This window comes from Chanodichthys erythropterus, chromosome 3 (assembly GCF_024489055.1).
Source record: "Chanodichthys erythropterus isolate Z2021 chromosome 3, ASM2448905v1, whole genome shotgun sequence".
In the NCBI taxonomy this organism is placed as follows: Eukaryota; Metazoa; Chordata; class Actinopteri; order Cypriniformes; family Xenocyprididae; genus Chanodichthys; species Chanodichthys erythropterus.
Window position 1 is genome coordinate 43,350,452 of NC_090223.1, and position 20,617 is coordinate 43,371,068.

Sequence of the window (20,617 nt, forward strand, 5' to 3'; positions counted from 1 at the left end):
AATTCAATTGAATTATTAACTCTGCAGTTGGTATAGAAGCTCAGCGCCAGTCTCTCTTTATTAGCGGCCTCCAGCCTCCTGCTCATTTATACTCTTCAAATCATCAAGTTGATTTCATCTGGTTTTGAAAAAATAATGCTAGTTCCATGTTCCTTCATCTCACATTAAATTCTAGCTTGCTGCCATTTCCCCAAGGTCAATGACGTAACCCACTTCAGACTGTGAGGGAATCACTGCCAAACACCAAAGATTGTATTAGGTTTATGGATGCACCAACATTACAATTCTGGATGTTACCAATAAGCTGATAATTATTTTGTTATCTCATGGTCACTCACCAATAAGGTTGATGTTAAAATCCCATACAATTTTGTCTATAAATTAAAAATAAACACTAAAAACTAAAATCAGACATTTTAAATGTTACACATGATCATAATGATTACACAAGATCATACTGTTCAATATGAATGTATTTTAAGATTCGCTAAAAATTACATTTAACATTGTTATTGAATTTTTAAAGATGAATTTAAATTGTTTAGATGAAGACAAAATGTAAAAATGTAAAAAAAAATAATGAAAAAAACTGAGCGAAATTAAATATCCAAAAATGAAAATTACCCCATGATTTACTCTACCCTCAACTACCCTCAAGCCATCCTAGGTGTATAAGACTATCTTCTTTCAGACAAACACAATCAGAGATATATTTAAAAATATCCTTGCTCTTCCAAGCTTTATAATGGTAGTGAAGGGGGGCCAGATTTTGAAGCCCAAAAAAATTTCATCCATCCATTATAGAAAGTAATCTATATGGCTCCAGGGGGTTAATAAAAGCCTTCTGAAGTGAAGCGATGCAATTTTGTAAGAAAAATATCCATATTTAAAACTTTTAAATTCAAATAACTAGCTTCCGACCGATGACCGTACGCATCCTGAGCAAGTCAACTTGCACCAAATGAGATGTAGGAGTAGCGTAAGGGCTGGGCAACAAACTCCTCTTCTCTCTTCTAATGAAATCCTCTGATATAGCCGTATGGATTACTTTTATGATGGCTGAATTCATTTTTGTCCCCTCCCCCACCCCCACCCATTATAGCAAGGATATTTTTAAATATATCTCTGATTGTGTTCATCTGAAAGAAGAGGGTGAGTAAATCATGGGATCCTTTTCATTTTTGGATGTACTAACCCTTTAATAATGATCTAATAGTCATGTGCCTCAAGTAAAGACATAACATAATGATATCTTTGCAAATCATTAGCTAACGATTAATTAAAGCAGACAACTGGAAGTTACAGTACTTAGCTCCTGCTCCTTTATTATGAGACGTATATATCTGGACTTGTTGTTCAGTCTTTCATTTGGTTGAGAACCATTAATCATTTGGATTTCATCTCCATTTCTGCTTAAAATTAAAAAAGCCTCTCTTCACCTGTTGCATTAACCGCAAGCAGGCTTGATGACGCACTAAAGCAATAGTGAAGAGCTAATTGGTTTGAAAGGGTACTCTGATAATGACTGGTTATTTCTACTGCAGGCTAATTTAATTTCTACTTCCTTTCAGCTTTTTGGCCATATTTTGGATAGAATCAAATTACATCGTGTCAGTGGAACATATATTCAACTAACTACAGGAGCCTGTATGCTGACAGCATGATAAAAAACAACAGCACCAGATCCGAGTTATGCACATTAGTAGGTTAAATTGTTAAAAAAGTCACTATAAATTGTATCAGTTCAGTAGTAGCTTTCATATTGAATAACGTGCCTTTGATGTGCCATCACTGGCTGTATATGCATGAATGGGATGTGTGCATTAGCATTGTGAAAGCAGGCGACGCACAGTAGCACCTGCCAAAGCAGCTATGACAACAGCAACCAAACAACGTTCAGCTAGCAGATCCAAGTGTGTCACTAGAACAAACAGATTCTCTGTGTCATTCCAGGGATGGCCTTCCTCTCTGATGAATGCACCACATTAAACGGCCCCCTGAGGGAATGGGAATTACAGGTACCTCGCATCTGCACGCCGGCCTGCGGACACTTCTGAGACGTGCGTGTTAAACTGCGCCTACAACACGTGGGCAAAAACAAAAGAGGGAGCGGACAAACCGAAAGCCATAATTCCCACGTCTGGTCGATAGTTCTGTCTCGGCTGCGTCAATGGCTGGCCATGTGACATTAGCTGCAGGGTAATAGAAATGATCTAGGGAAATGCATACCCCCTCAACTTACCTGCCACATTCAGGTAAATGGATGGGCTTGTCTTGTTTTCTCCATTCTTCTCATTAACAGCTTGGACGTAGTACCTCCCGGCGTCCGCCGCAGCGGTGGCAAGCACCACTAGCTGGTTCTCCAACGTTATGGCTCTGTGGAGAGTAACAAAGCGAATGAAATACAGTTATGTTAAACCATTATTGACAATGAGTCTGGTACCCTAACAAATTCCACTATTGCAATAGAGTGACAGCATTTTAATTAGTGCTTAACTGATGTATATTGGGTTCCATAAAACTAGCTTTGCCGTGAACTCATTGCGCCCTGGGTTTGGCTGGGACACGTCTGGCGTGGAGGAATTTCATGGAGCCCTGAGCGTTTTCAATGTACCTGATCCGTCATTCTGACACAAGCTGAGAATCAATGAGCGGTAAGGGTCATTACGACCAGAAATACCGTTGTTGGTGGGAATAAACCTATAGGCTAGTATCTAAGTGAGGGAGCTGTTTGTTGCATCACTGAAAACGTGAAAAGAAACAGTTCACTGAAAAAAGGCCACAAAAGGACCATAGAAGTTTTCAATATTGTGTTCAACAGAAAAAAAGAAAGTCATACAGTACAGGCTTGGAATGTCATGAGGTAAAGCAAATTTTCATTTATGAGTGAAGTGTACCTTTAAGAAAGGTTTATCTGATTCAGACTGTTGTAGACTGATATCAGAGCTGCTGCTATTGCGCTAATGATTAATCAGAACACGTCATACTTCATCCATCAATCCAAAGTTTGCAGGAAAGACATTTAGTGGCAGATGTGTATCACTGTCAATTAATTCAGGTGCCAGTTTCTCCGTGCCTCTTTAAGGCAAAATTACCATCTGAAACTGGCGCTGTGCCATGGAGAACATGGCGCTTTGATAATCCATGACTCCACGTAGGCTGGATGGAATTGTTTTCTTTTTATTTCCGCAGATGAAAGCGGGCATAGATTGCATATCTCCAGCCCTGACTCCCACTCCTCATGCATAGTCTTTTCCCTCCCGCGTTTTTTTTGATTAATTGATGACATCCTCAATTACACATCACTGCTGTCTAAGAGATTTTCTGCTCAGGCGTGACCACCATGAAGAAGCCCTTGAGAGGCTGAGCACGAATCGGGGATGCTTTGAAACTTATGATTAGTTTTTCAGCTCCGCGGGACCTGTAGCGTCTTCCTACACGCCGCTAGTACAAGCGCCGCAGTCATTACCTATTTCCAAGACAGATCCCTACAAAAGATCGTCAAGTCTCAGAGACGTTTGCAAATAGACAAATAAATAAAAAATAAATACGGCAGAAGTAGGAACAAGAGAGCTGTCTGCGCTTCCGCGGCGAACAATATTGACGTGTAATTAGAGCAAGCTTCCATTCTGCTTAATTCTTTTTTTGCTGTTTCATGATTAAGTGCAGATTAACATAAAGAGATCCATCAAAAGTCGGCGGACGCTTGAGTGGGGACTGGGGTTAGCGAGGGATGGAGATTGGCGGCCGCTGATGAGGATGCATTACATCGCTGTCTGCACCCTGACACCTGGCTGCGGATGCGGGCTGGGCTGCATCTGGGAAATAAAGGCACCCTTCACAGATGTCAGTGGCGGCTTTAAAAGGTCAGAGCGGCCCGCCTTGATAGACTTTTAATTATTAAATATGCATAGGCTGAAATGGCTTGGCAAGCATCAGAGGCTCCGAACTGATGCGTACATAAACAGCTCACCTTCATGATGATTTAAGGGCCTAATATCAGCATGTGTGATCCCGTGTAACGCTGCCTGCGGAGGTTTGTAAAGCGCGAGAGAGCAGGGGCTGAACGCTTACCTGGTTTATGCCGCGAGCGGAATCGATGCGACCTGTGTATAAAGTGATTTTATGATTAGTCCAGCTAGTTTGGATTCCATTACAATTGCCTAGATGAATGGCCCTTGCTCGCGGTTTGGTAAACAAAGCACAGCAGGAAAGATAATGGGAATGCTTGTTTCTGATCCCTGAGGACTCTTTGATATCAGCCCACAACATATTAAAAATGCAGGTTGGGAGCCACATGAAATGTTAATCCACTTAGGAAAGGTGCCGGGAGCCCCAGGTAATCTAAATATTCAAAAAAGGCAGACCATTTCGATTTGTTGGGAAAGGGCTGCACACCTGCCAGGCTAAAAAGCACCAATTTAACCGGCCAGCCATTTCCAATATAGAACAATCAAATCTAAAGATCAATTTGCTGAGATACACTGTGACAATCATGCCATAACACTTTTTATCATCTCTGTTTTGAAAACTGAAGGGAAAATGGCTTTTCTGGAAGAAAAAAAGTCATTGGCATAATTGAAGACGAATTACTCTTTGGAGATTTTTTTCATATTGTTTACCTGCCATGTCAGTGGGACGTGTCTGCTCTCACATTCGCAAGCATCCAAAATGTTATGCAATGTACGCATGCCAGTAAGAGCCCAGAACCTAATTCTCTCAGACACTGGACATACCACTAGAGAGATATTACATTAATCAACATGGCAAGAACCGGCTTTCAGAAAGATGGTTTATAGAATATTTGTTTTCATTTACTGCCATAAATTACACCCTCAAAATAGGCTTACCAGTCTGAGATGTATGACAAAGTAATTAAAATGTCAGCAACTCATATTGTGCTCCTAGTTCCTGGGAGCCCAGCTGTGTGGATCTGATGTTACATTTTGATTTATGATGCTCTCAGGCCTCGGAAAACTTTCTCCCACCCACATCTGAGGACAGAAAAGCTTACCGCATTGACGCCCAGGGAGCAAGCAAAGAGACAGAAGCACCGCTGCCCTGAGGCATCATGACCCGGAATTATGCTGGAATCGTAGAATATGTCGTCTAATGCTGTGTCTGCCTCTAAGTGATGCCGCAAAAGAAGAGATCAAAGTCTATCTGAAAGTAAAAATTGTAAGAAAACTATCGTGGCAGGAAATATGCTGTGGGTCTTGGTGCAAGTGCAAGTGTCTGTTTATGTGAGACTATAAAGAGTAAAAGAACATAGAAAAGTAGCTTCAGGGCCATATAGGAGGCCATAGAGAGTGACACTATGTCTGCTTTTCCCATTTAGCCCCGGGAACAAATAAATAAATGCTCAAAGTGAATGAAATCAGGTCATGGTCCTTGTTTCAGGCTCAAATGCCTAAGGTGGTCTGTGGGCATGAGTCAAGCCTTTCCCCCCCGTCATGCTGCCAATGGAGATTTGGGTGTCTCAGAAAAATGTACAAAGTACAGATAAAGCACAGCCTCTCTGAAAGCTGCTGAACCAGAAGCACAGACCTCCCTGTGTGTTCTCTATGGACTTTAGCCCAGACTTGAAGAGAGAACATCCCCAAATCTCACTGTCCCTTTAACTAGAGCCCTCACAACTCCACAGAACAGAAGAGACTTTCTGTCCCTGCACTCTCAGGGGTGAACACTAAGGATTTTTTCTACTGGCCTGGTTGGGCCAGTGGTTCACATTTTTACTCGCCCTGACAAAAAATAAATAAATAAATAAAATAAAAATAAACTGTTTTGGTGTTTTTTTGGGGTTTTTTTTTTGACCCATGTAACCTTATATTGTAATAAATAAGGTTATGACACCAACATTTTATATACCAGTGAAATCGGTGCTTTTCAGGTAGGTCTACCAGAAGTTTTCAGCTACAGAAATTGATATGAAGTATATAAAATCTAAAATGTTTTTTTTATATTAAGATTTTATAGACTTCACTGTACAAAATTCTATTATAATCCTTATTTAATTTGACAAAAGTTACTCAGTCAGCAGCAGGAATATTAGGTTTTGGCTTCTTTCTCTGTTCACATTCACTCAACTGGATTTGTTTAAGACCAGTATTTTGGGGACAAAACATGCGAGGAAAATTGAAGGAGGTTAAGAGATGAAGCGAGAAGAGAATAGATGATATGAGACAGAAATGAGAAGAAAAGAGATGACATGACATGAAGACCAGAAGCCCACTGACGGTCTGTTCTCCTCTCTCTCCTGCATTGTTATGTATTGCAGCACACTGAGGCTCTTTCACACAAACACGGTGGAGCTGCGCCGGAGCTCAGATGATCAATGGTGTGAATGCAATGACAGCAAAAAATCTCTCTGCCAGACCATATCCAGGCCACTGTTCTAGCGGTTCTAGCATCAGCTTTCTTAATATCCATTAAAAGCAGCAGTCCGCTGCAGTCTCCTCTCTGTGATGAATGTGCTGGCCATTTGTAGGCTGAGATGTACAAGTGAAGATAAGCCTGCTGCCTCATACATCCCTCAGCCCAGTTCAACCCTATGACCACGGCTACCATAACCATGACTAATTTCAGAACCCAACTCAACCGTCCCCGCTGGTCCTGTGCACAAGAGTTGGGCGAAATTTAAAATAGTTGAATGCGCTCTACTTAAGGCCCTGTTTACACTAGTGCGTTTTCATTTTAAAACGCATTACTTTTGCTACGGTTACACCTGTCATTTACACTACGTCGGCATTTTCGAACCTCAAAAAACTGAGACTTTCGAAAATGCTTCCGACCCCGTTTTAGTTTGAAAATGATGGGGTTGCGTTTCAGTATAAATGGACAAAAAACAGAGACTTTTGAAAACGATGGCGTGGCTGCCCATGTTCACTCGGTCGTGTAGTATAGATGGAGATAATTTTCTGAAACACAGTGAAAACGCTAGTGTAGACAAGGATGGTTTTCATTTTAAAACGCCGTTTTAAAACGAATACAAACTAGTGTCAATCAATCAATCAATCTTCAGATTATAAACATTTAAACCTTTTAAACTCCAAACCAAATTTGAATTGCTATTTTGCATATTGTTTGTTACCTCAATTCAAATTCAATTTCAAATCAGGAATTAAACTGGAATATAATCTCAATTTATTTCTGAATGGCATACAGGGTTTGCAGTGTGTCATTGGCTTTCATAACAATTAAACAAAACTAATGGTGAATCAAATCTGCACCAAAACCTCTGCTGTTAAAGCAACATGATTGTGGGTTATATTGAGATATAAGTAATAATTCTGAACCAGAATGTCTAACAGAGTCAAAATCAAGATGCAAATCTTGAATGTTTTTGGCAGAAACACATTAACAACGCTTACAAAATCTTTAAAGTGATGTTTTACATGAATATGTTTTTGTTGCATGTTGGAAAATTACCTTGTTTGTTTCACACATCCCTGCTAGGTCAATTTTCCAACCTCTAGAACTGTTCATAATGTCTAAGTAAAAGCAACCATTCCCACGGCTGCAAAAATAAAAACGTTAATCATGCATTAGCATCTAACAAGTTTGTCTTAGAAGAAGGCAGATAATTCTAAATCCAAATCTCCCTAATCGTTATCTAAGGCGAGTCGTGCTGGTCAGCTGGGCTAAAGGATCTCCTTTGGTTTCCTTCAATGAAATATTCAGGTTCACATCAATACAGACAATCAAATATAAACGAGTCTGAAGAGATATTTCCGTCAGGTTCAGAGAATGGTGAAAAGACGTCCAAACAAGATAGATTCTCACTTTAAATATTGAAGACTGTGGTAATGTTACAGGGCAAAGCTCTCACCGAAACTCCAACCTCTTCAACTCTGCATCTAAAAAGTTCTGCTTAAAATACCGTTCGACAAAGCAACCGAATGCATTGCATCCGTACACAACTTTCAAGTCACATCAGATGGATTTTTCTGTGCCTCTCGTAGACTAGATCACATAACTCCAGGGTTTGAACTATCTCCAGAAAGCAAACTTTTAATGCATATGCTTTTTATTCCACCCCCATAAAAATGAAATAAATAGCCTCCTTTACTAGATCAAAAACAGCCAAGTCTTTTTCATTAGCTGCATTGCATACCTTCAGGGTGAGGGTTACCGAACACCTCAGTGGAGGAGCAGGGAGGATAGAACTATATGAGAGATAAATAAACACTGCTGTACCCATGTGGGCCTTCACTTCCTTTCATTCTCTTTGTTCCACGCTATTCTTCTAAATAATAGAGCCCTAGCATGTACTGGGGGCTCAACAGTACCAAACACAAGATTAAACTGATTGTTACCTTTGTGCCAAGAGATGTGGAAAGAATAAATAAATGAGCCAATACTGAAGGAGAACTGAAGTCAGGACATGGCAGGTGATGTTTTGTTGGATCATTCAGGAGAACTTAAGGAAATGAAAGGTTCCTGTAGCTCCTGGAGGGCCATGTTCCTTTACAGTTTAGCTCCAACCTTAATTAAATACACCTAAACCAGCTTGGCTGTGTCTGAAACCTGAAAAAGGACATAGAGGTAGGAAGGCAACAATGCATGTGCGAATTCAATGATCGAACCACTTCCTGTCTCCTGAGATACCTTTATCTGATCAATTCATCCTTCGATCCCACAATCCTGTGCATTCCATCCTGTGACAGTTAAGCTAAAAAATAAAGATGGCATCTGAAAGTTATTGCTGACAGTCAGTTTGTGTGTAAGTGTACATTTTTTTTTACCAACCTTTTCTACTTTTGATGTTATTTCTAGTGAGAAATTGGTATTGTAGTAATTAAATATTCGCTTTGTTATCACCAACTTTCTCTCTATTTTGTTGTAGATCAATAAACCGCTACGCTGCCTCAGAAGTCTGTCTGAAAAAGTTTCGTGAGATACTGTCCAGCACAAATTCTGCCTGCAAAGTCATTGCCTGATAGGGCAGCAAGGCAACAAATCAGCTGCCTAAGCTTTCAGATGCAGCCCATGGCATACTATATACATACTTCCCTATTATATAGTAGTTAAAAAATTCTTAAAACACACAAAGCCACATCAAAGAAGTTGTATGTGGCAATGAAGCAACGCAGCTGACACTGTAGGTCATGTGAAAATGACAGCAAGACTGATGTAGCACATCCATATTACATTCATAATACACAATTCATACTATATGAAACAGTTTTTAAACAGTCACAAAGTACTTATTCAAAAGAAGTGAATGAATGCTTATGCTCTTATTAATCTTTTTTTCATCTGCACATCAACATCTGTTAGATTTATGCAATCTGAACAAATGTGAGGTTAAATAATCTTTTTTTTGTCATTGGATAATAATGATTTGTTGACACAGCGATTCATATATATGTATGAATATATATGAATATATGTATTTATGAATTCATATATATTTCTAGGGCAAAAAGTTATCAGTTTTCATCTGCACATCAACATTTGTTAGATTTATGCAATCTGAACAAATGTGAGGTTAAATGATCTTTTTTTTTGTCATTGGATAATAATGATTTGTTGACACAGCAATTCATATATACGTATTTCTAGGGCAAAAAGTTAGTTTTTTTTGTTTTGTTTTTTTTAGTTAATGGTTGTTTTTTGATATACCCTTGGTTTGTTTTTTAATCTTTTAATGTAATAATTATTTATAATTCATGGAGCATGGAGTTATTTCATTCCATGAATTACATTATTCATTATAGCCTATAGGCCAATTCAGCAGAATCACACCATCTAAATTCATAGAATTCATATTTTTTATTATGACAACTGTTCATTATTAAATTGGATATAAAATTATCATTATTATTATAACAAAACCTTTAAAATGCATGCATTCACACAGATTATTTGCTTTAATATTTTACATAAATCTTCCAAAAAATAAATAAATCATTAAAAATCTCTCTTGTCCCAGGCAGGGGGTCATTCTATTAAGGGTAGGAAGGCCCACTTGATAATTTTCAAATTTTGTGCATTAACAGCAAACAGCAATTAACAGCAAAGCTAAATTAGCAAATGCAAATGCATCCATTTATTTCCTCTTATAGTAGTATATTTGATGATGCATTATTATCATGCAAAACTCATCTCTACATATGTTTCAATTTTCCAGATAATGTACACTTCTGTTCTTAAAGGTGCAATATGCAATATTGACAGCTAGCAGTTGAAATGGGTACTGCAGTCCAAATTCAAAATATTGGAGGGAGTTGTTTCCCCCACACCATCTTCCTCAGGCTGTGTTCCAGTTAGTTTTTTTTTTTTTATGCTCTTCCCTCGCTAACTTCCCTCAGTCTTATTATCTTGGATGTACGTCATTGCTTACATTGCACGAGTGCCCACTACTGGCAAAACAATTGCAATGGGCTGAACTGGAACGTCCTATAAGCCCTTGATCACAATCCGCTATGGAGTTGATTTATTTACATTTTTCCCGTATGAAGCTGTTTAATGCAGCATTCTATATGTATATAGGTGTGTTTGGGTTGTTTTAGATATTTAGAAAAATAATTAATATATCATAGTTGTTTGTGGTGGGGTAAATTAAAAGCGAGTTCGCGATTGCGTGTCTAAAAGTGGAGTGTAAAGCAGCCTCAGACTCGATGCTCATGCAGGTTGCCAGACTGAGGACATGCAACAGGAATGAGCGCAAATGACAATAGATAGCGACGAGCCTTACAGTGCAAGTTGATCAGCTAATGCAGGGGTCTCCACACTCGGTCCTGGAGAGCCACTGTCCTGCATAGTTTAGTTCTAACTTGCCTCAACACTTCTGCCAGAAAGTTTCTAGTATGCCTAATTAGACCTTGTTTAGCTGGTTCAGGTGTGTTTAATTGGGGTTGGAGCTAAACTCTGCAGGACAGTGGCCCTCCAGGACCGAGTTTGAACATCCCTGAGCTAATGTTTACATTTGCAATGTTTTTATTGCTGAGGCTTTTCAGTTTTAGTTCAGGTAGAATCTGAGATTCCTGACCCAGTTCGTTTGCTGGCTTCAATGGCTGCAATAAGCTGTGTTTTCCAACAACTGTCAAATTGGCAGTGGGCGGGATCACACAGACCAAAACAAAAACAGACATTCAAACATGGAACGCAAATTTCAAAGTAGAATAACTGGCTGTAGAATTGTTTTTCAGATAAACAAGCATTTGAACTTAGCTTCCTAAATCTGCAAACATATTATGGTATGGCTTTTATGCTTTAGTACAGTCAAAAAAATTACATACAGCATCTTTAAGGAGGGAATCTTTGCCCATCTTAACCTACTAGAAACTTCCAGTCAGGTATTTTGGAGAAGAACAGCAGGATCTGACATCATTACTGGGTCCCACTTTATATTAGGTGGCCTTGACTACTATGTACTTATATCAAAAAATAAGTACAATGTACTTATTGGGTTCATATTGAATTGCAAAACACTTTTGTTGCTCTTGAGGTGGATAAGGGTAAGGTTATGGTTTGGTGGTATGAGTAGGTTTAAGGGTGGGTTAAGATGTAAGGGATGGGTCAACAGTGTAATTATAAATGTAATTACAGAAATTAATTACAGATGTATAAGTACAATGTAAAAAAATATAAGTACAATGTAAAAACATGCATGTACACAATAAGTGTACTGTATCAAATGATTAATTTAAATGTAAGTACACAGTAGTTAAGGCCACTTAATATAAAGTGGGATCCATTACTGTAGCTCGACTGGTTGAGCAAGGAATGCCAAGTTCATGGGTTCAGTTCTTAGGGAATGCATGGCCTGAAAATGAATGCAATTTTGGTAAATGTGGACTAGAACAAAAGCATTGCTCTCTTCCATTCAAACCAATAACACACACGCAAACACCTGTAAATCACTTGTGCATCTCTGCAGGGCCTGTGGAGCTGTGTTACAGTTATAATCAATGAAATATAATCTCAAATAGTCCTGGAAGAACAACTATCTTGCAAAGTTTACAAGTTCACTGAGAAAGCAGCTATAAAACCTTCTTTATAGTCGTGAGGGAAGGGACGGGCCTGTCTTCAACCTCAGATGGTAGAAGTGAGTATTACTGTCAATCAAACTAAACGAAACCAAAAAAAAGTCTTAGTGAATGCAAAAAGTATCCATCTGATCTTGTTTTCTTTCCTCAGCCTCATTTTAGGGCATCTCTGGATGCCGTGGACAGGCTGTGATCGGGACAGCCGTGACTTCGGGTCCTGAGATTGTCAGCTAGCTTTGGGATGCAGTCAGAGTGACAGTAGTACAAAGGCAGAGAGGCATCTTTGTTGTGTCAGAGTTCGCAACAACACTGTGACTAAATAATGAGACGAGACGTGCCTCATCAGAAATGTGAAGGCTGTGTTGTTGTGAGACTTTGCACAAGAATAAAAGATACTATGCACTATTCCCTTTGATGAACAAGGTTTTGGAGTGCTTGCCCCCTAGACTCCTTATGCCACTTTTGCTTTCTGTGGATCCACGCAGCCGCAACCATGTGAACCTTTTACTAGTACTCTACAAGTTCTGAAGCAGGAGGCAATCGAAACCAGCGCAAGGACAGTTTTAATGCTGTAATACCCTGCAAGATTAAGTACTTTTCACTGCTGTGAGTTTTCTAAAGCAGATAGGTTGTCCTCTAGCATAAGGAGAAATGGAGAAATTAAATGGTTCATGAAATTCTAACATATATAATTTCAGTGTAATTATTAGTATATATATTATTACACTGAAAAAATAATTGGTGTGGGATTTGAAACAATTTGCACTGAGGAACTGCTAGTAAATTCCACAAATAATTACAAAGAAACGGCAAGTAACAAACACAATAACTTTCATTGAATTAAACATGCAATTTTGAAGTTGAAGCCTGAAATAAATAATATTTTCTTGTAAAACTAACTTGTTGTAGAAAAATAACTTGTTTAGTGTAAGGATGTAAAGCAGCCTTTAAATCCAAGTTTTAGAATTTGTTTCTTTGTTACATTTATTTATTTATTTATTTTTTATCTATTTGATTGAATAATTGGTCACACTATAGTTTAGGTTCCAATTCTCACTATTAACTAACTATTAACTATGACTTTTGCCCCATTAAACTCTTAATTACTGCTTATTATTAGTTAGTAAGATAGTTGTTAAGTTTAAGTATTGGGTAGGATTAAGGGATGTAGAATATGGTCATGCAGAATAAGGCATTAATATGTGCTTTAGAAATAATAAGCAACGAGATAATAGTGAGAGTTGGACCCTAAACTAAAGTTACCATACAATTACTTGAAAAACTTTAAGCACTAACTTAATAATTTAAGTTATGAATAATAATTTAATAATTTAAATAATTTAAGACTATGGCCATTGATTTAATTTAAATTGGCTGATTTTTAATATATTCAATTCAAATTTATAAATATATAACATGCAAAATCTAATTATATTTCATTATTTAAAAGGTATTCCGATGCCCTTAAAAATACGAATTAAGGAGAGATTAATTAAGAAATACAAGCAAGAAAGAAACTAAAATAAAAAACTCATTTTAGTGAAATGTTAAATACATATTTTAAGATTTCAACATCCATACTGATTGATTTTTTTGTAACTACAAAAAAGAAAACAGGTGGTCTGCTTTAAAACAGTGTATATTTTTGAAACCTCATTTTCTTTGAATCACCCAATGCATATTGTTCTCGTTAAGGGAATAAATGAGGTTGCCAGGCAACCAGGTTTGCTGGCAGGTCCCAGCCAGCTCCTTAAGTAACCCAGCAGCCTGTGTGGGTCACGATGGTGCGTGCCCGTCTGCTCTGGGGCTTCAAGTGCTATCTGACATTTCAAAGACTTTCAGCGTAATTCATTATGGATGACTTCCAAGCCTGATTAAAATGATTTGCTTGATGATAATTTAACCTACTGAATTTCCATCTGTGAGATTTGACAAAACATTAGAACAAAAAAACAGAAAAAAGAAAGAAAATAAACAGTATATGAACTTTGTAATGCAAAATGTGAAAAGACAGCTATAGCCAACTCCATCTTGAAGTATTCCCCCTTTCCCTCTTAAATTAAATTGGAAAATAATTTCTTTACACAACCTGACTTTGCAGAAATGGAGCTACATAGACCATGGTAGTTAATTAGGTTCTTGGTATCATGAGTAATGATAGATAATATAACTGGTCTGCTCTTGGGGAGAAGAGAATTCATTTTCATGAATGTTAATGAACTTGAAATGTGTTTCAACTCTTCTACATTGTATTGTGCTGGTGATCCTGGATGTTATTCAAGTGTGATCATCTAATTAAAAAAAGACACAGCTCTGTCAGAGAAACATGGTCTTCCAGGGATGTTTATGTGAAAATAATAATAATAATAATAATAATAATAAAATCCACACTATACTGACACTTTGGGTCAATGAAAAATCTTAGTGTTTAAAACAAACACAACTTAGTGCAATGACCAGAAATAACTTGGTATTCTCAATCACTCTATGAAGGCTTCTCGTCATTGGTGGAATCCATCTTGAAATCACTTAAAGTATTTATTCTTAAACTGTATCCCCCTTGTTTCACAGAGAGGAATAATCCACTCCAGATAAGAGAATCAGAGCAGATCTCTCCAAAGCCACACAGTCAAGCTCGTCAGCACAAACGCCCTCTTCACTTTGAGTAATTACCATTTCTCTGCAATAATTATACCACCTCAACTCAACTACCCCTCAAAGACTTGCCTTAATGTACGGGAAGCCAAAAGGCCATTCCTCTAAAGAGCCTCTCTGGCTACTTTAGTCCTTTTCTACGCAGCCCATTAGTCTCTATTAAAATCCGACAGTCAAATAGGTATTGTGTAAAGCTGAAAAACCTCAAACCTCTGATGGCCAATGTGATAAATTCATGTTGGAAGCAGATGTGCTGGTGTCCACACAAGTAGATGATCTATATGGCGATTTTAATGGTGCCAACACCAATATCTAGAGAACAGGGTGGCACTTAGCTGGTGTAATGCAGATTTATAGGTAACACAATTTAGTGACAGATATGAAATGTATAAAAATTGCTGTAAAGCAATGAACTATTATTATGGACAATATTTACTCAAAATTATATAGGTCAGGCTGACTAATCTACCAAAATTTGAGGACCATATTGGCACCCAAATTCATAGAAAGCAATTATTTTGTAAATTAATTATGCAAATAGTTTGAAAAAAATGTTCATTTAATTTCAGTAAATTTGCGCACAACTCATAAACTTTACAATTTCTTACAAAGACATCCCCCAATAGTATTTGAAAGTACTTTTAAGATATATGTAAAAATAAGTAAATAAGTAAACACATATTGCCTTAGATAACAGGTAATTGCCATGTATTTTAAAAACACGAAATGACCATTGAAAACACCATACAGGCTGACCAGTACTATCTGGCACACACCAGTCTGAACCAGTATAGAAATTCAAAGCTAGGTTTTTTTTTTTTAGGGCCATGCTGGGATCAGGTCATAGACAAGCCTGGGATTACTTTTAGGCAGCAGTGCCCTGCAAATTCACTCTAACAATCTGGTGCTGGTCCCATTGAAACCCATTAAAATTGCATTTCGATGGCCTGCAGTGTAAGTGGCCAAGCTCAACTGCTTTTCTGTTGCTGATGAGAGCAACCATTTCTGGACAGGAGTTTTTACATTGCTGTGTTAATACAAAACACCTTTAAAACAGCTGTAGAGAGAAAACAACAACTATTTTTATTTTATTTTATTTATTTATTTTAAAAGTTCAACTACATATTCACAAATCCATCTTTAAAGTCTGCATGAAACAAAGTTGCAATAGACTTTTCTTCCCTATTCTGATATCCGGGTGAAATGGCATCTTGAACAAGATTTTATCAATGGGAATTGATTGGCTGGTTGTGGTTTGCTGTGATGTCATGTGAGTGACAGGTTGTCCCACACTTGCGTCAGTAAAGACATCATCAGAGAAGAGAAGATATGTCCCTGCGAGAACGATGATAAGCTATTTTGATCAAAAATTACAAAGGCACATGAGTTAAAAATAATAATAATGATGTGTCCAATTTGATTTTAATGTTGACTTTAAAGTTACAATCCTACTGATGAGTCACGTCCAGAAGGTAATAACCTGGCAACAATGGTATCATCTATTGAAAAACATGCCAATGGTTTCTATAAACAAATCACCTAAGCTTCTGTGACATGGAAAATGAAATAGAAGACACCATGGACAATTTTTGACAAGACATTCCTATCCAAGTAAAGAAAATTCCACTAGAAATCCAATCCTTTTAAAGCAGCAATATATTGTTTTATTTGATGGTGCATGTTGCGTTTCCTGAACAAATAAGCCAGAGAAAGCTATGATATAGTGGGTGGTTGACAGTTTATAGAAAGATCTCAAGCACCGAACACAAAAGAACAAGTTTGTTTGTTAGTTTGTTTTCATTTGTGATTGAATTTGCATTATAGAAGGCACATTATAAAAGGTGCCACATGTCTTACATTTCAAAAGTTGATTCTTGATTTTTATTTTGACTCCACAAAGCCTTGAACACTGGGACTGAACAGTAGAGTGACATGTAAAATATGCTTCAGATTTCATGCTTGTAATCATATTTTTGAAGCCATAATATCATTTAAAAGTGCTTGTTTAGCCAACAGCAAATGATGAATGACTTTCACAAATAGACATGTAAAATTCAATTTGCAGTTGTCAGAAAATCTGATATGGAATTTTTCAAAAGACACAATCTCATTACAGAACAGACAAAATGTCTTTGTGTGGGGATTTGACGTGGCAAACTGTAGAAAAAAGTTTACGGTAGGCTGGGCTGTTCGTGCGAATATTTTTACATGACAGCTAAAATGTAACTATCAACCTTGTTCGCACTGATGCCGCTGGAAATGACGCAGAAGCCTTCTCTCAAACAGTTATAAACATACTGGGTCTGTTGAATTGTTGTAGTCGAGGTGGGGTTTCCATGCAACACAGGTCTGCTTGTCTGGAAACACCAAGCAATTCATGGAAGAAGTGGAGGGAGGCTTGAAAAAAAAAAAAAATGCTCCCCTGTCAATGCAGTGCTTCAGCGCTGCTGAAATTGTACAAGAACCCTTCTCGTGCTTGGCATGCAGTCTGTTATATCGTGGAGACAGGAGCGTGCATACAAAAACACGAGAAACACAACCCAATCAGCTCTGCTTAATAACCACTGAGAGCTGAGGCACTGTTGATTAATAGCATTAGTCAAGGAAAAAGCATGTAGTGTATTAACTGTAAATTGGCCTTTGGAGGCAAGAGGGCCTTGGAGGAAACCTCTCAATTCATTTACATATTAATTCATTTTACATGAGTTTATTTAGTTTATTTTAATATGAAAACTCAAGAAGACCATCTAAATATTCACTGAGTGAAACACTGCGAGTGAAATAGATATCTTTTCTTACAGAAAGGCATACAAAAAGTACATTAAGACACTTAATGTATGAAGATACTGTGGATTATATAACAAAACATTAATGGTCCCATGACATGCTACTTTTTGGATGCTTTTATATAGGCCTAAGTGGTCCCTTGTACTGTATCTGAAGTCTCTTTCCCGAAATTCAGCCTTGGTGCAGAATTTCAGCCACTACAAGCCAGTCCCACAATGAGCTTTCCTCAGGACGTGCCGTTTCTGAGTCTCTAGCTTTAAATGCTAATGAGGAGGAGAGAGGCGGGGCAAGGTGGAGGGTGGGTGTGGCCTTAACCAGCTTGCATTATCGACAGTAACTGGGCTGCATTGGCCCACGTTCAGGAAATAGGCGTTGTGAAATGTGTGGCACAGACATACAAAACTAAGTTGTATCTGCAAATTACCAGAGAAAATAAAATTAGCCCACTGTTTCTTCATTGGCTCGGATGAAGGAACTAAAAAAATACTAAGGTGTTCATTTGTGCATTCAAACACTGAGCAACTGCCATGATTCGCTCGTTTGCAAGCTATGATGTCTCTCAAGGAAAAAAAAAAATATTGTGCTCGAATCTCACTGTAGTAGCTCATTTTCTCATGGGTGGGCAAAGCAGAGAAAGGGGAGGTAACCTTTCCCCTTATGACGACATATAGGGAAGATTCCAGATTGGGCCGTCTGAGCTTTAATTTTTTCAATTTACCCAGGGCTCGGTTTACACCCATCGCCTTTTCTAGCCACTGGGGGACAATATGCAGGCTAGGGGAACTCATATTAATGTTAAAAAACCTCATAAAGTGACATTTTCATGCCACGGGACCTTTAAAGGATTAGTTCACTTTTAAATAAACTTTTGCTGATAATTTACTCACCCCCATGTCATCCAAAATGTCCATGTCCTTCTTTCTTCAGTCGAAAAGAAATGAAGGTTTTTGATGAAAACATTCCAGGATTTTTCTCCTTATAATTTGCTTGAATGGGCACCAGACGGTTCAAGGTCCAAATGACAGTTTCAATGCAGCTTCAAAGGGCTTTAAACGATACCAGACGATGAATAATGGTCTTATCTAGTGAAACGATCGGTCATTTAAAAAAAAAAAAAAAAAAAATTAAGTTTTATAAGCACAAATGCTCGCCTTGCTCGTAGCCTTTTCTTTCATTTTGCTCTGTTGTGCCCTTTTCCATGTACACTAACCTCAGTGCGAAATATTAAAGCATATGTAACGTTTCCCTGTTGATGTAAAACACTCCCATTGTGCAGCTCTTCTATCAGGAGTCGAGTCAAAATTGAGCTTGCGCGTATATAATGTGCGCGTCCGGTGTGCAACCCCCTTTAGAGGTGTTTTTGTTCTGATGGAGAAGGGTATGACAGTCTGATGGCACTGACAACACAGGACGGAAGAACCATTAGTTGTTTTACCTTTTTTTGTAAACAGCGTTTGACTTACCGTGTGTCTCAGTCAGCTCCTTAGTTCAGTAACTTAGTCACGGCACTGATCAGGGAATCAGCCACATTCACTTTCATGAAATATATATGATAGACACGACCTATGGAAGTAGGGAGCTGACTGAGACGCAGGGTTAGTATTTGCACGTTCAAGTTGTAAACATCGACTCATACTTCCGCCTATGTCAAGCGTGACCTTTTTAACGTAATTGCGTATTACGTGACGTCACGAACGCACATCCCAGAACAGAGCAAGGTGAGCATTTGTGCTTATAAAACGTAAACTTTTTAATTTTCTTTTAAAAATGACCAATCGTTTCGCTAGATAAAACCCTTATTCATCGTCTGGTATCGTTTAAAGCCCTTTGAAGCTGCATTGAAACTGTCATTTGGACCTTGAACCATCTGGTGCCCATTCAAGCCAATTATAAGGAGAGAAATCCTGGAATGTTTTCATCAAAAACCTTCATTTCTTTTCGACTGAAGAAAGAAGGACATGGACATCTTGGGGGTGAGTAAATTACCAGCAAAAGTTTATTTAAAAGTGAACTAATCCTTTAAAGCATGTGTCTTTTATTTTAAAGAAAAAATAGCACAATCACACTTTTCTAGCAAAACATTTCACAAGTTTGTTAGGCGGTGCGCAGACCGATCGGCATCAAAGCCAACAATGGTACCATCTATCGAAAAACCCGCCTATAACATCAAAGTACAGTGAGAGCAATTCGAAAGCATACAAAGCCATCTGTTCTCTAATCGCTCTCGCGGTATTTTGAAGTCATACACCGAGTGGTCTGTGCAGTGCCCCTTCGAGTCGAATGAGCCTATTGGCTCTCTTTATCTGAATCACTGGTTCACAATTGATTCACACAAAATGTGGATTAATTCAGAAACTAAACACCAATTAACTGTATGAAATGTAAGATTAACTACATCATAAGTCTGGGGTGGGTGTGTTAAATCATTGTATTTGCGTTATTTTTCCATAACTAATTAATTAAATTATTGTGTTAAAACGACAGCCCTACATATAATATATATATATATCACAATTCTTTTATTTTGATCTGAAATTGAATGATATGCTAAAATGCAAATACAACATAATTTAAGTTCAACTTAGGCAAATGAATTTTCACTTTTCCAGGCACAAATAATAAAATAAAATAAAATAAAATAAAATAAAATAAAATAAAATAAAATAAAATAAAATAAAAAAATGAAAGATATATGATATATAACCAGAAAAGTAATCTCTTTACTGCAGACTTTTTAAATGGTTAATCCTTTTCCTTTTCCAGGCTAGGAAATTGTTATAATTCCAAGTTTTCATGACCATAAAACCCCTACAAATCATGTGTAAACAGATTTCTCACTTTGTAAACACCCAGAAAATGATAAGTGCATGAGACCAGTTTCACAATCCTTGGAATCTGATAAAAATGCAAGACACCACTCCAGCTGAGTATGAAACTTATGCCATGAGGAGCATAATGAGGAATATAAGAGGAACAGACATGGACATTTGCCTGCTCTCTCTGCCACCAGCACTATTAAGTGCTTTATGCTTCAGTAAGCCAAGCTGTGTGCTCCAATAAGGAAAGTGTTCGCTGCAGCTGAGATGCTCATTGCATCTATGTGAAGTCTCACCAGTGACCAGAACTCACAACAAGCTTATAGGGAGAAACGAACTGCGTGGAACTTTAAAAGAGAGATAAGG

General features: G+C 37.8%; 1 protein-coding gene across 4 annotated transcripts in view; it reads right to left on the reverse strand.

Annotated features, from left to right (window-relative positions):
* Positions 1–20,617, reverse strand: part of sdk1a (sidekick cell adhesion molecule 1a) — a 349,997-nt gene that overhangs the window by 152,571 nt on the left and 176,809 nt on the right. For all 4 annotated transcript variants that reach the window (XM_067382425.1, XM_067382423.1, XM_067382422.1 and 1 more), the window contains exon 5: positions 2,243–2,376. In XM_067382425.1, the coding sequence (XP_067238526.1) occupies positions 2,243–2,376 (134 nt within the window). The remainder of the gene's footprint in view (positions 1–2,242; positions 2,377–20,617) is intronic.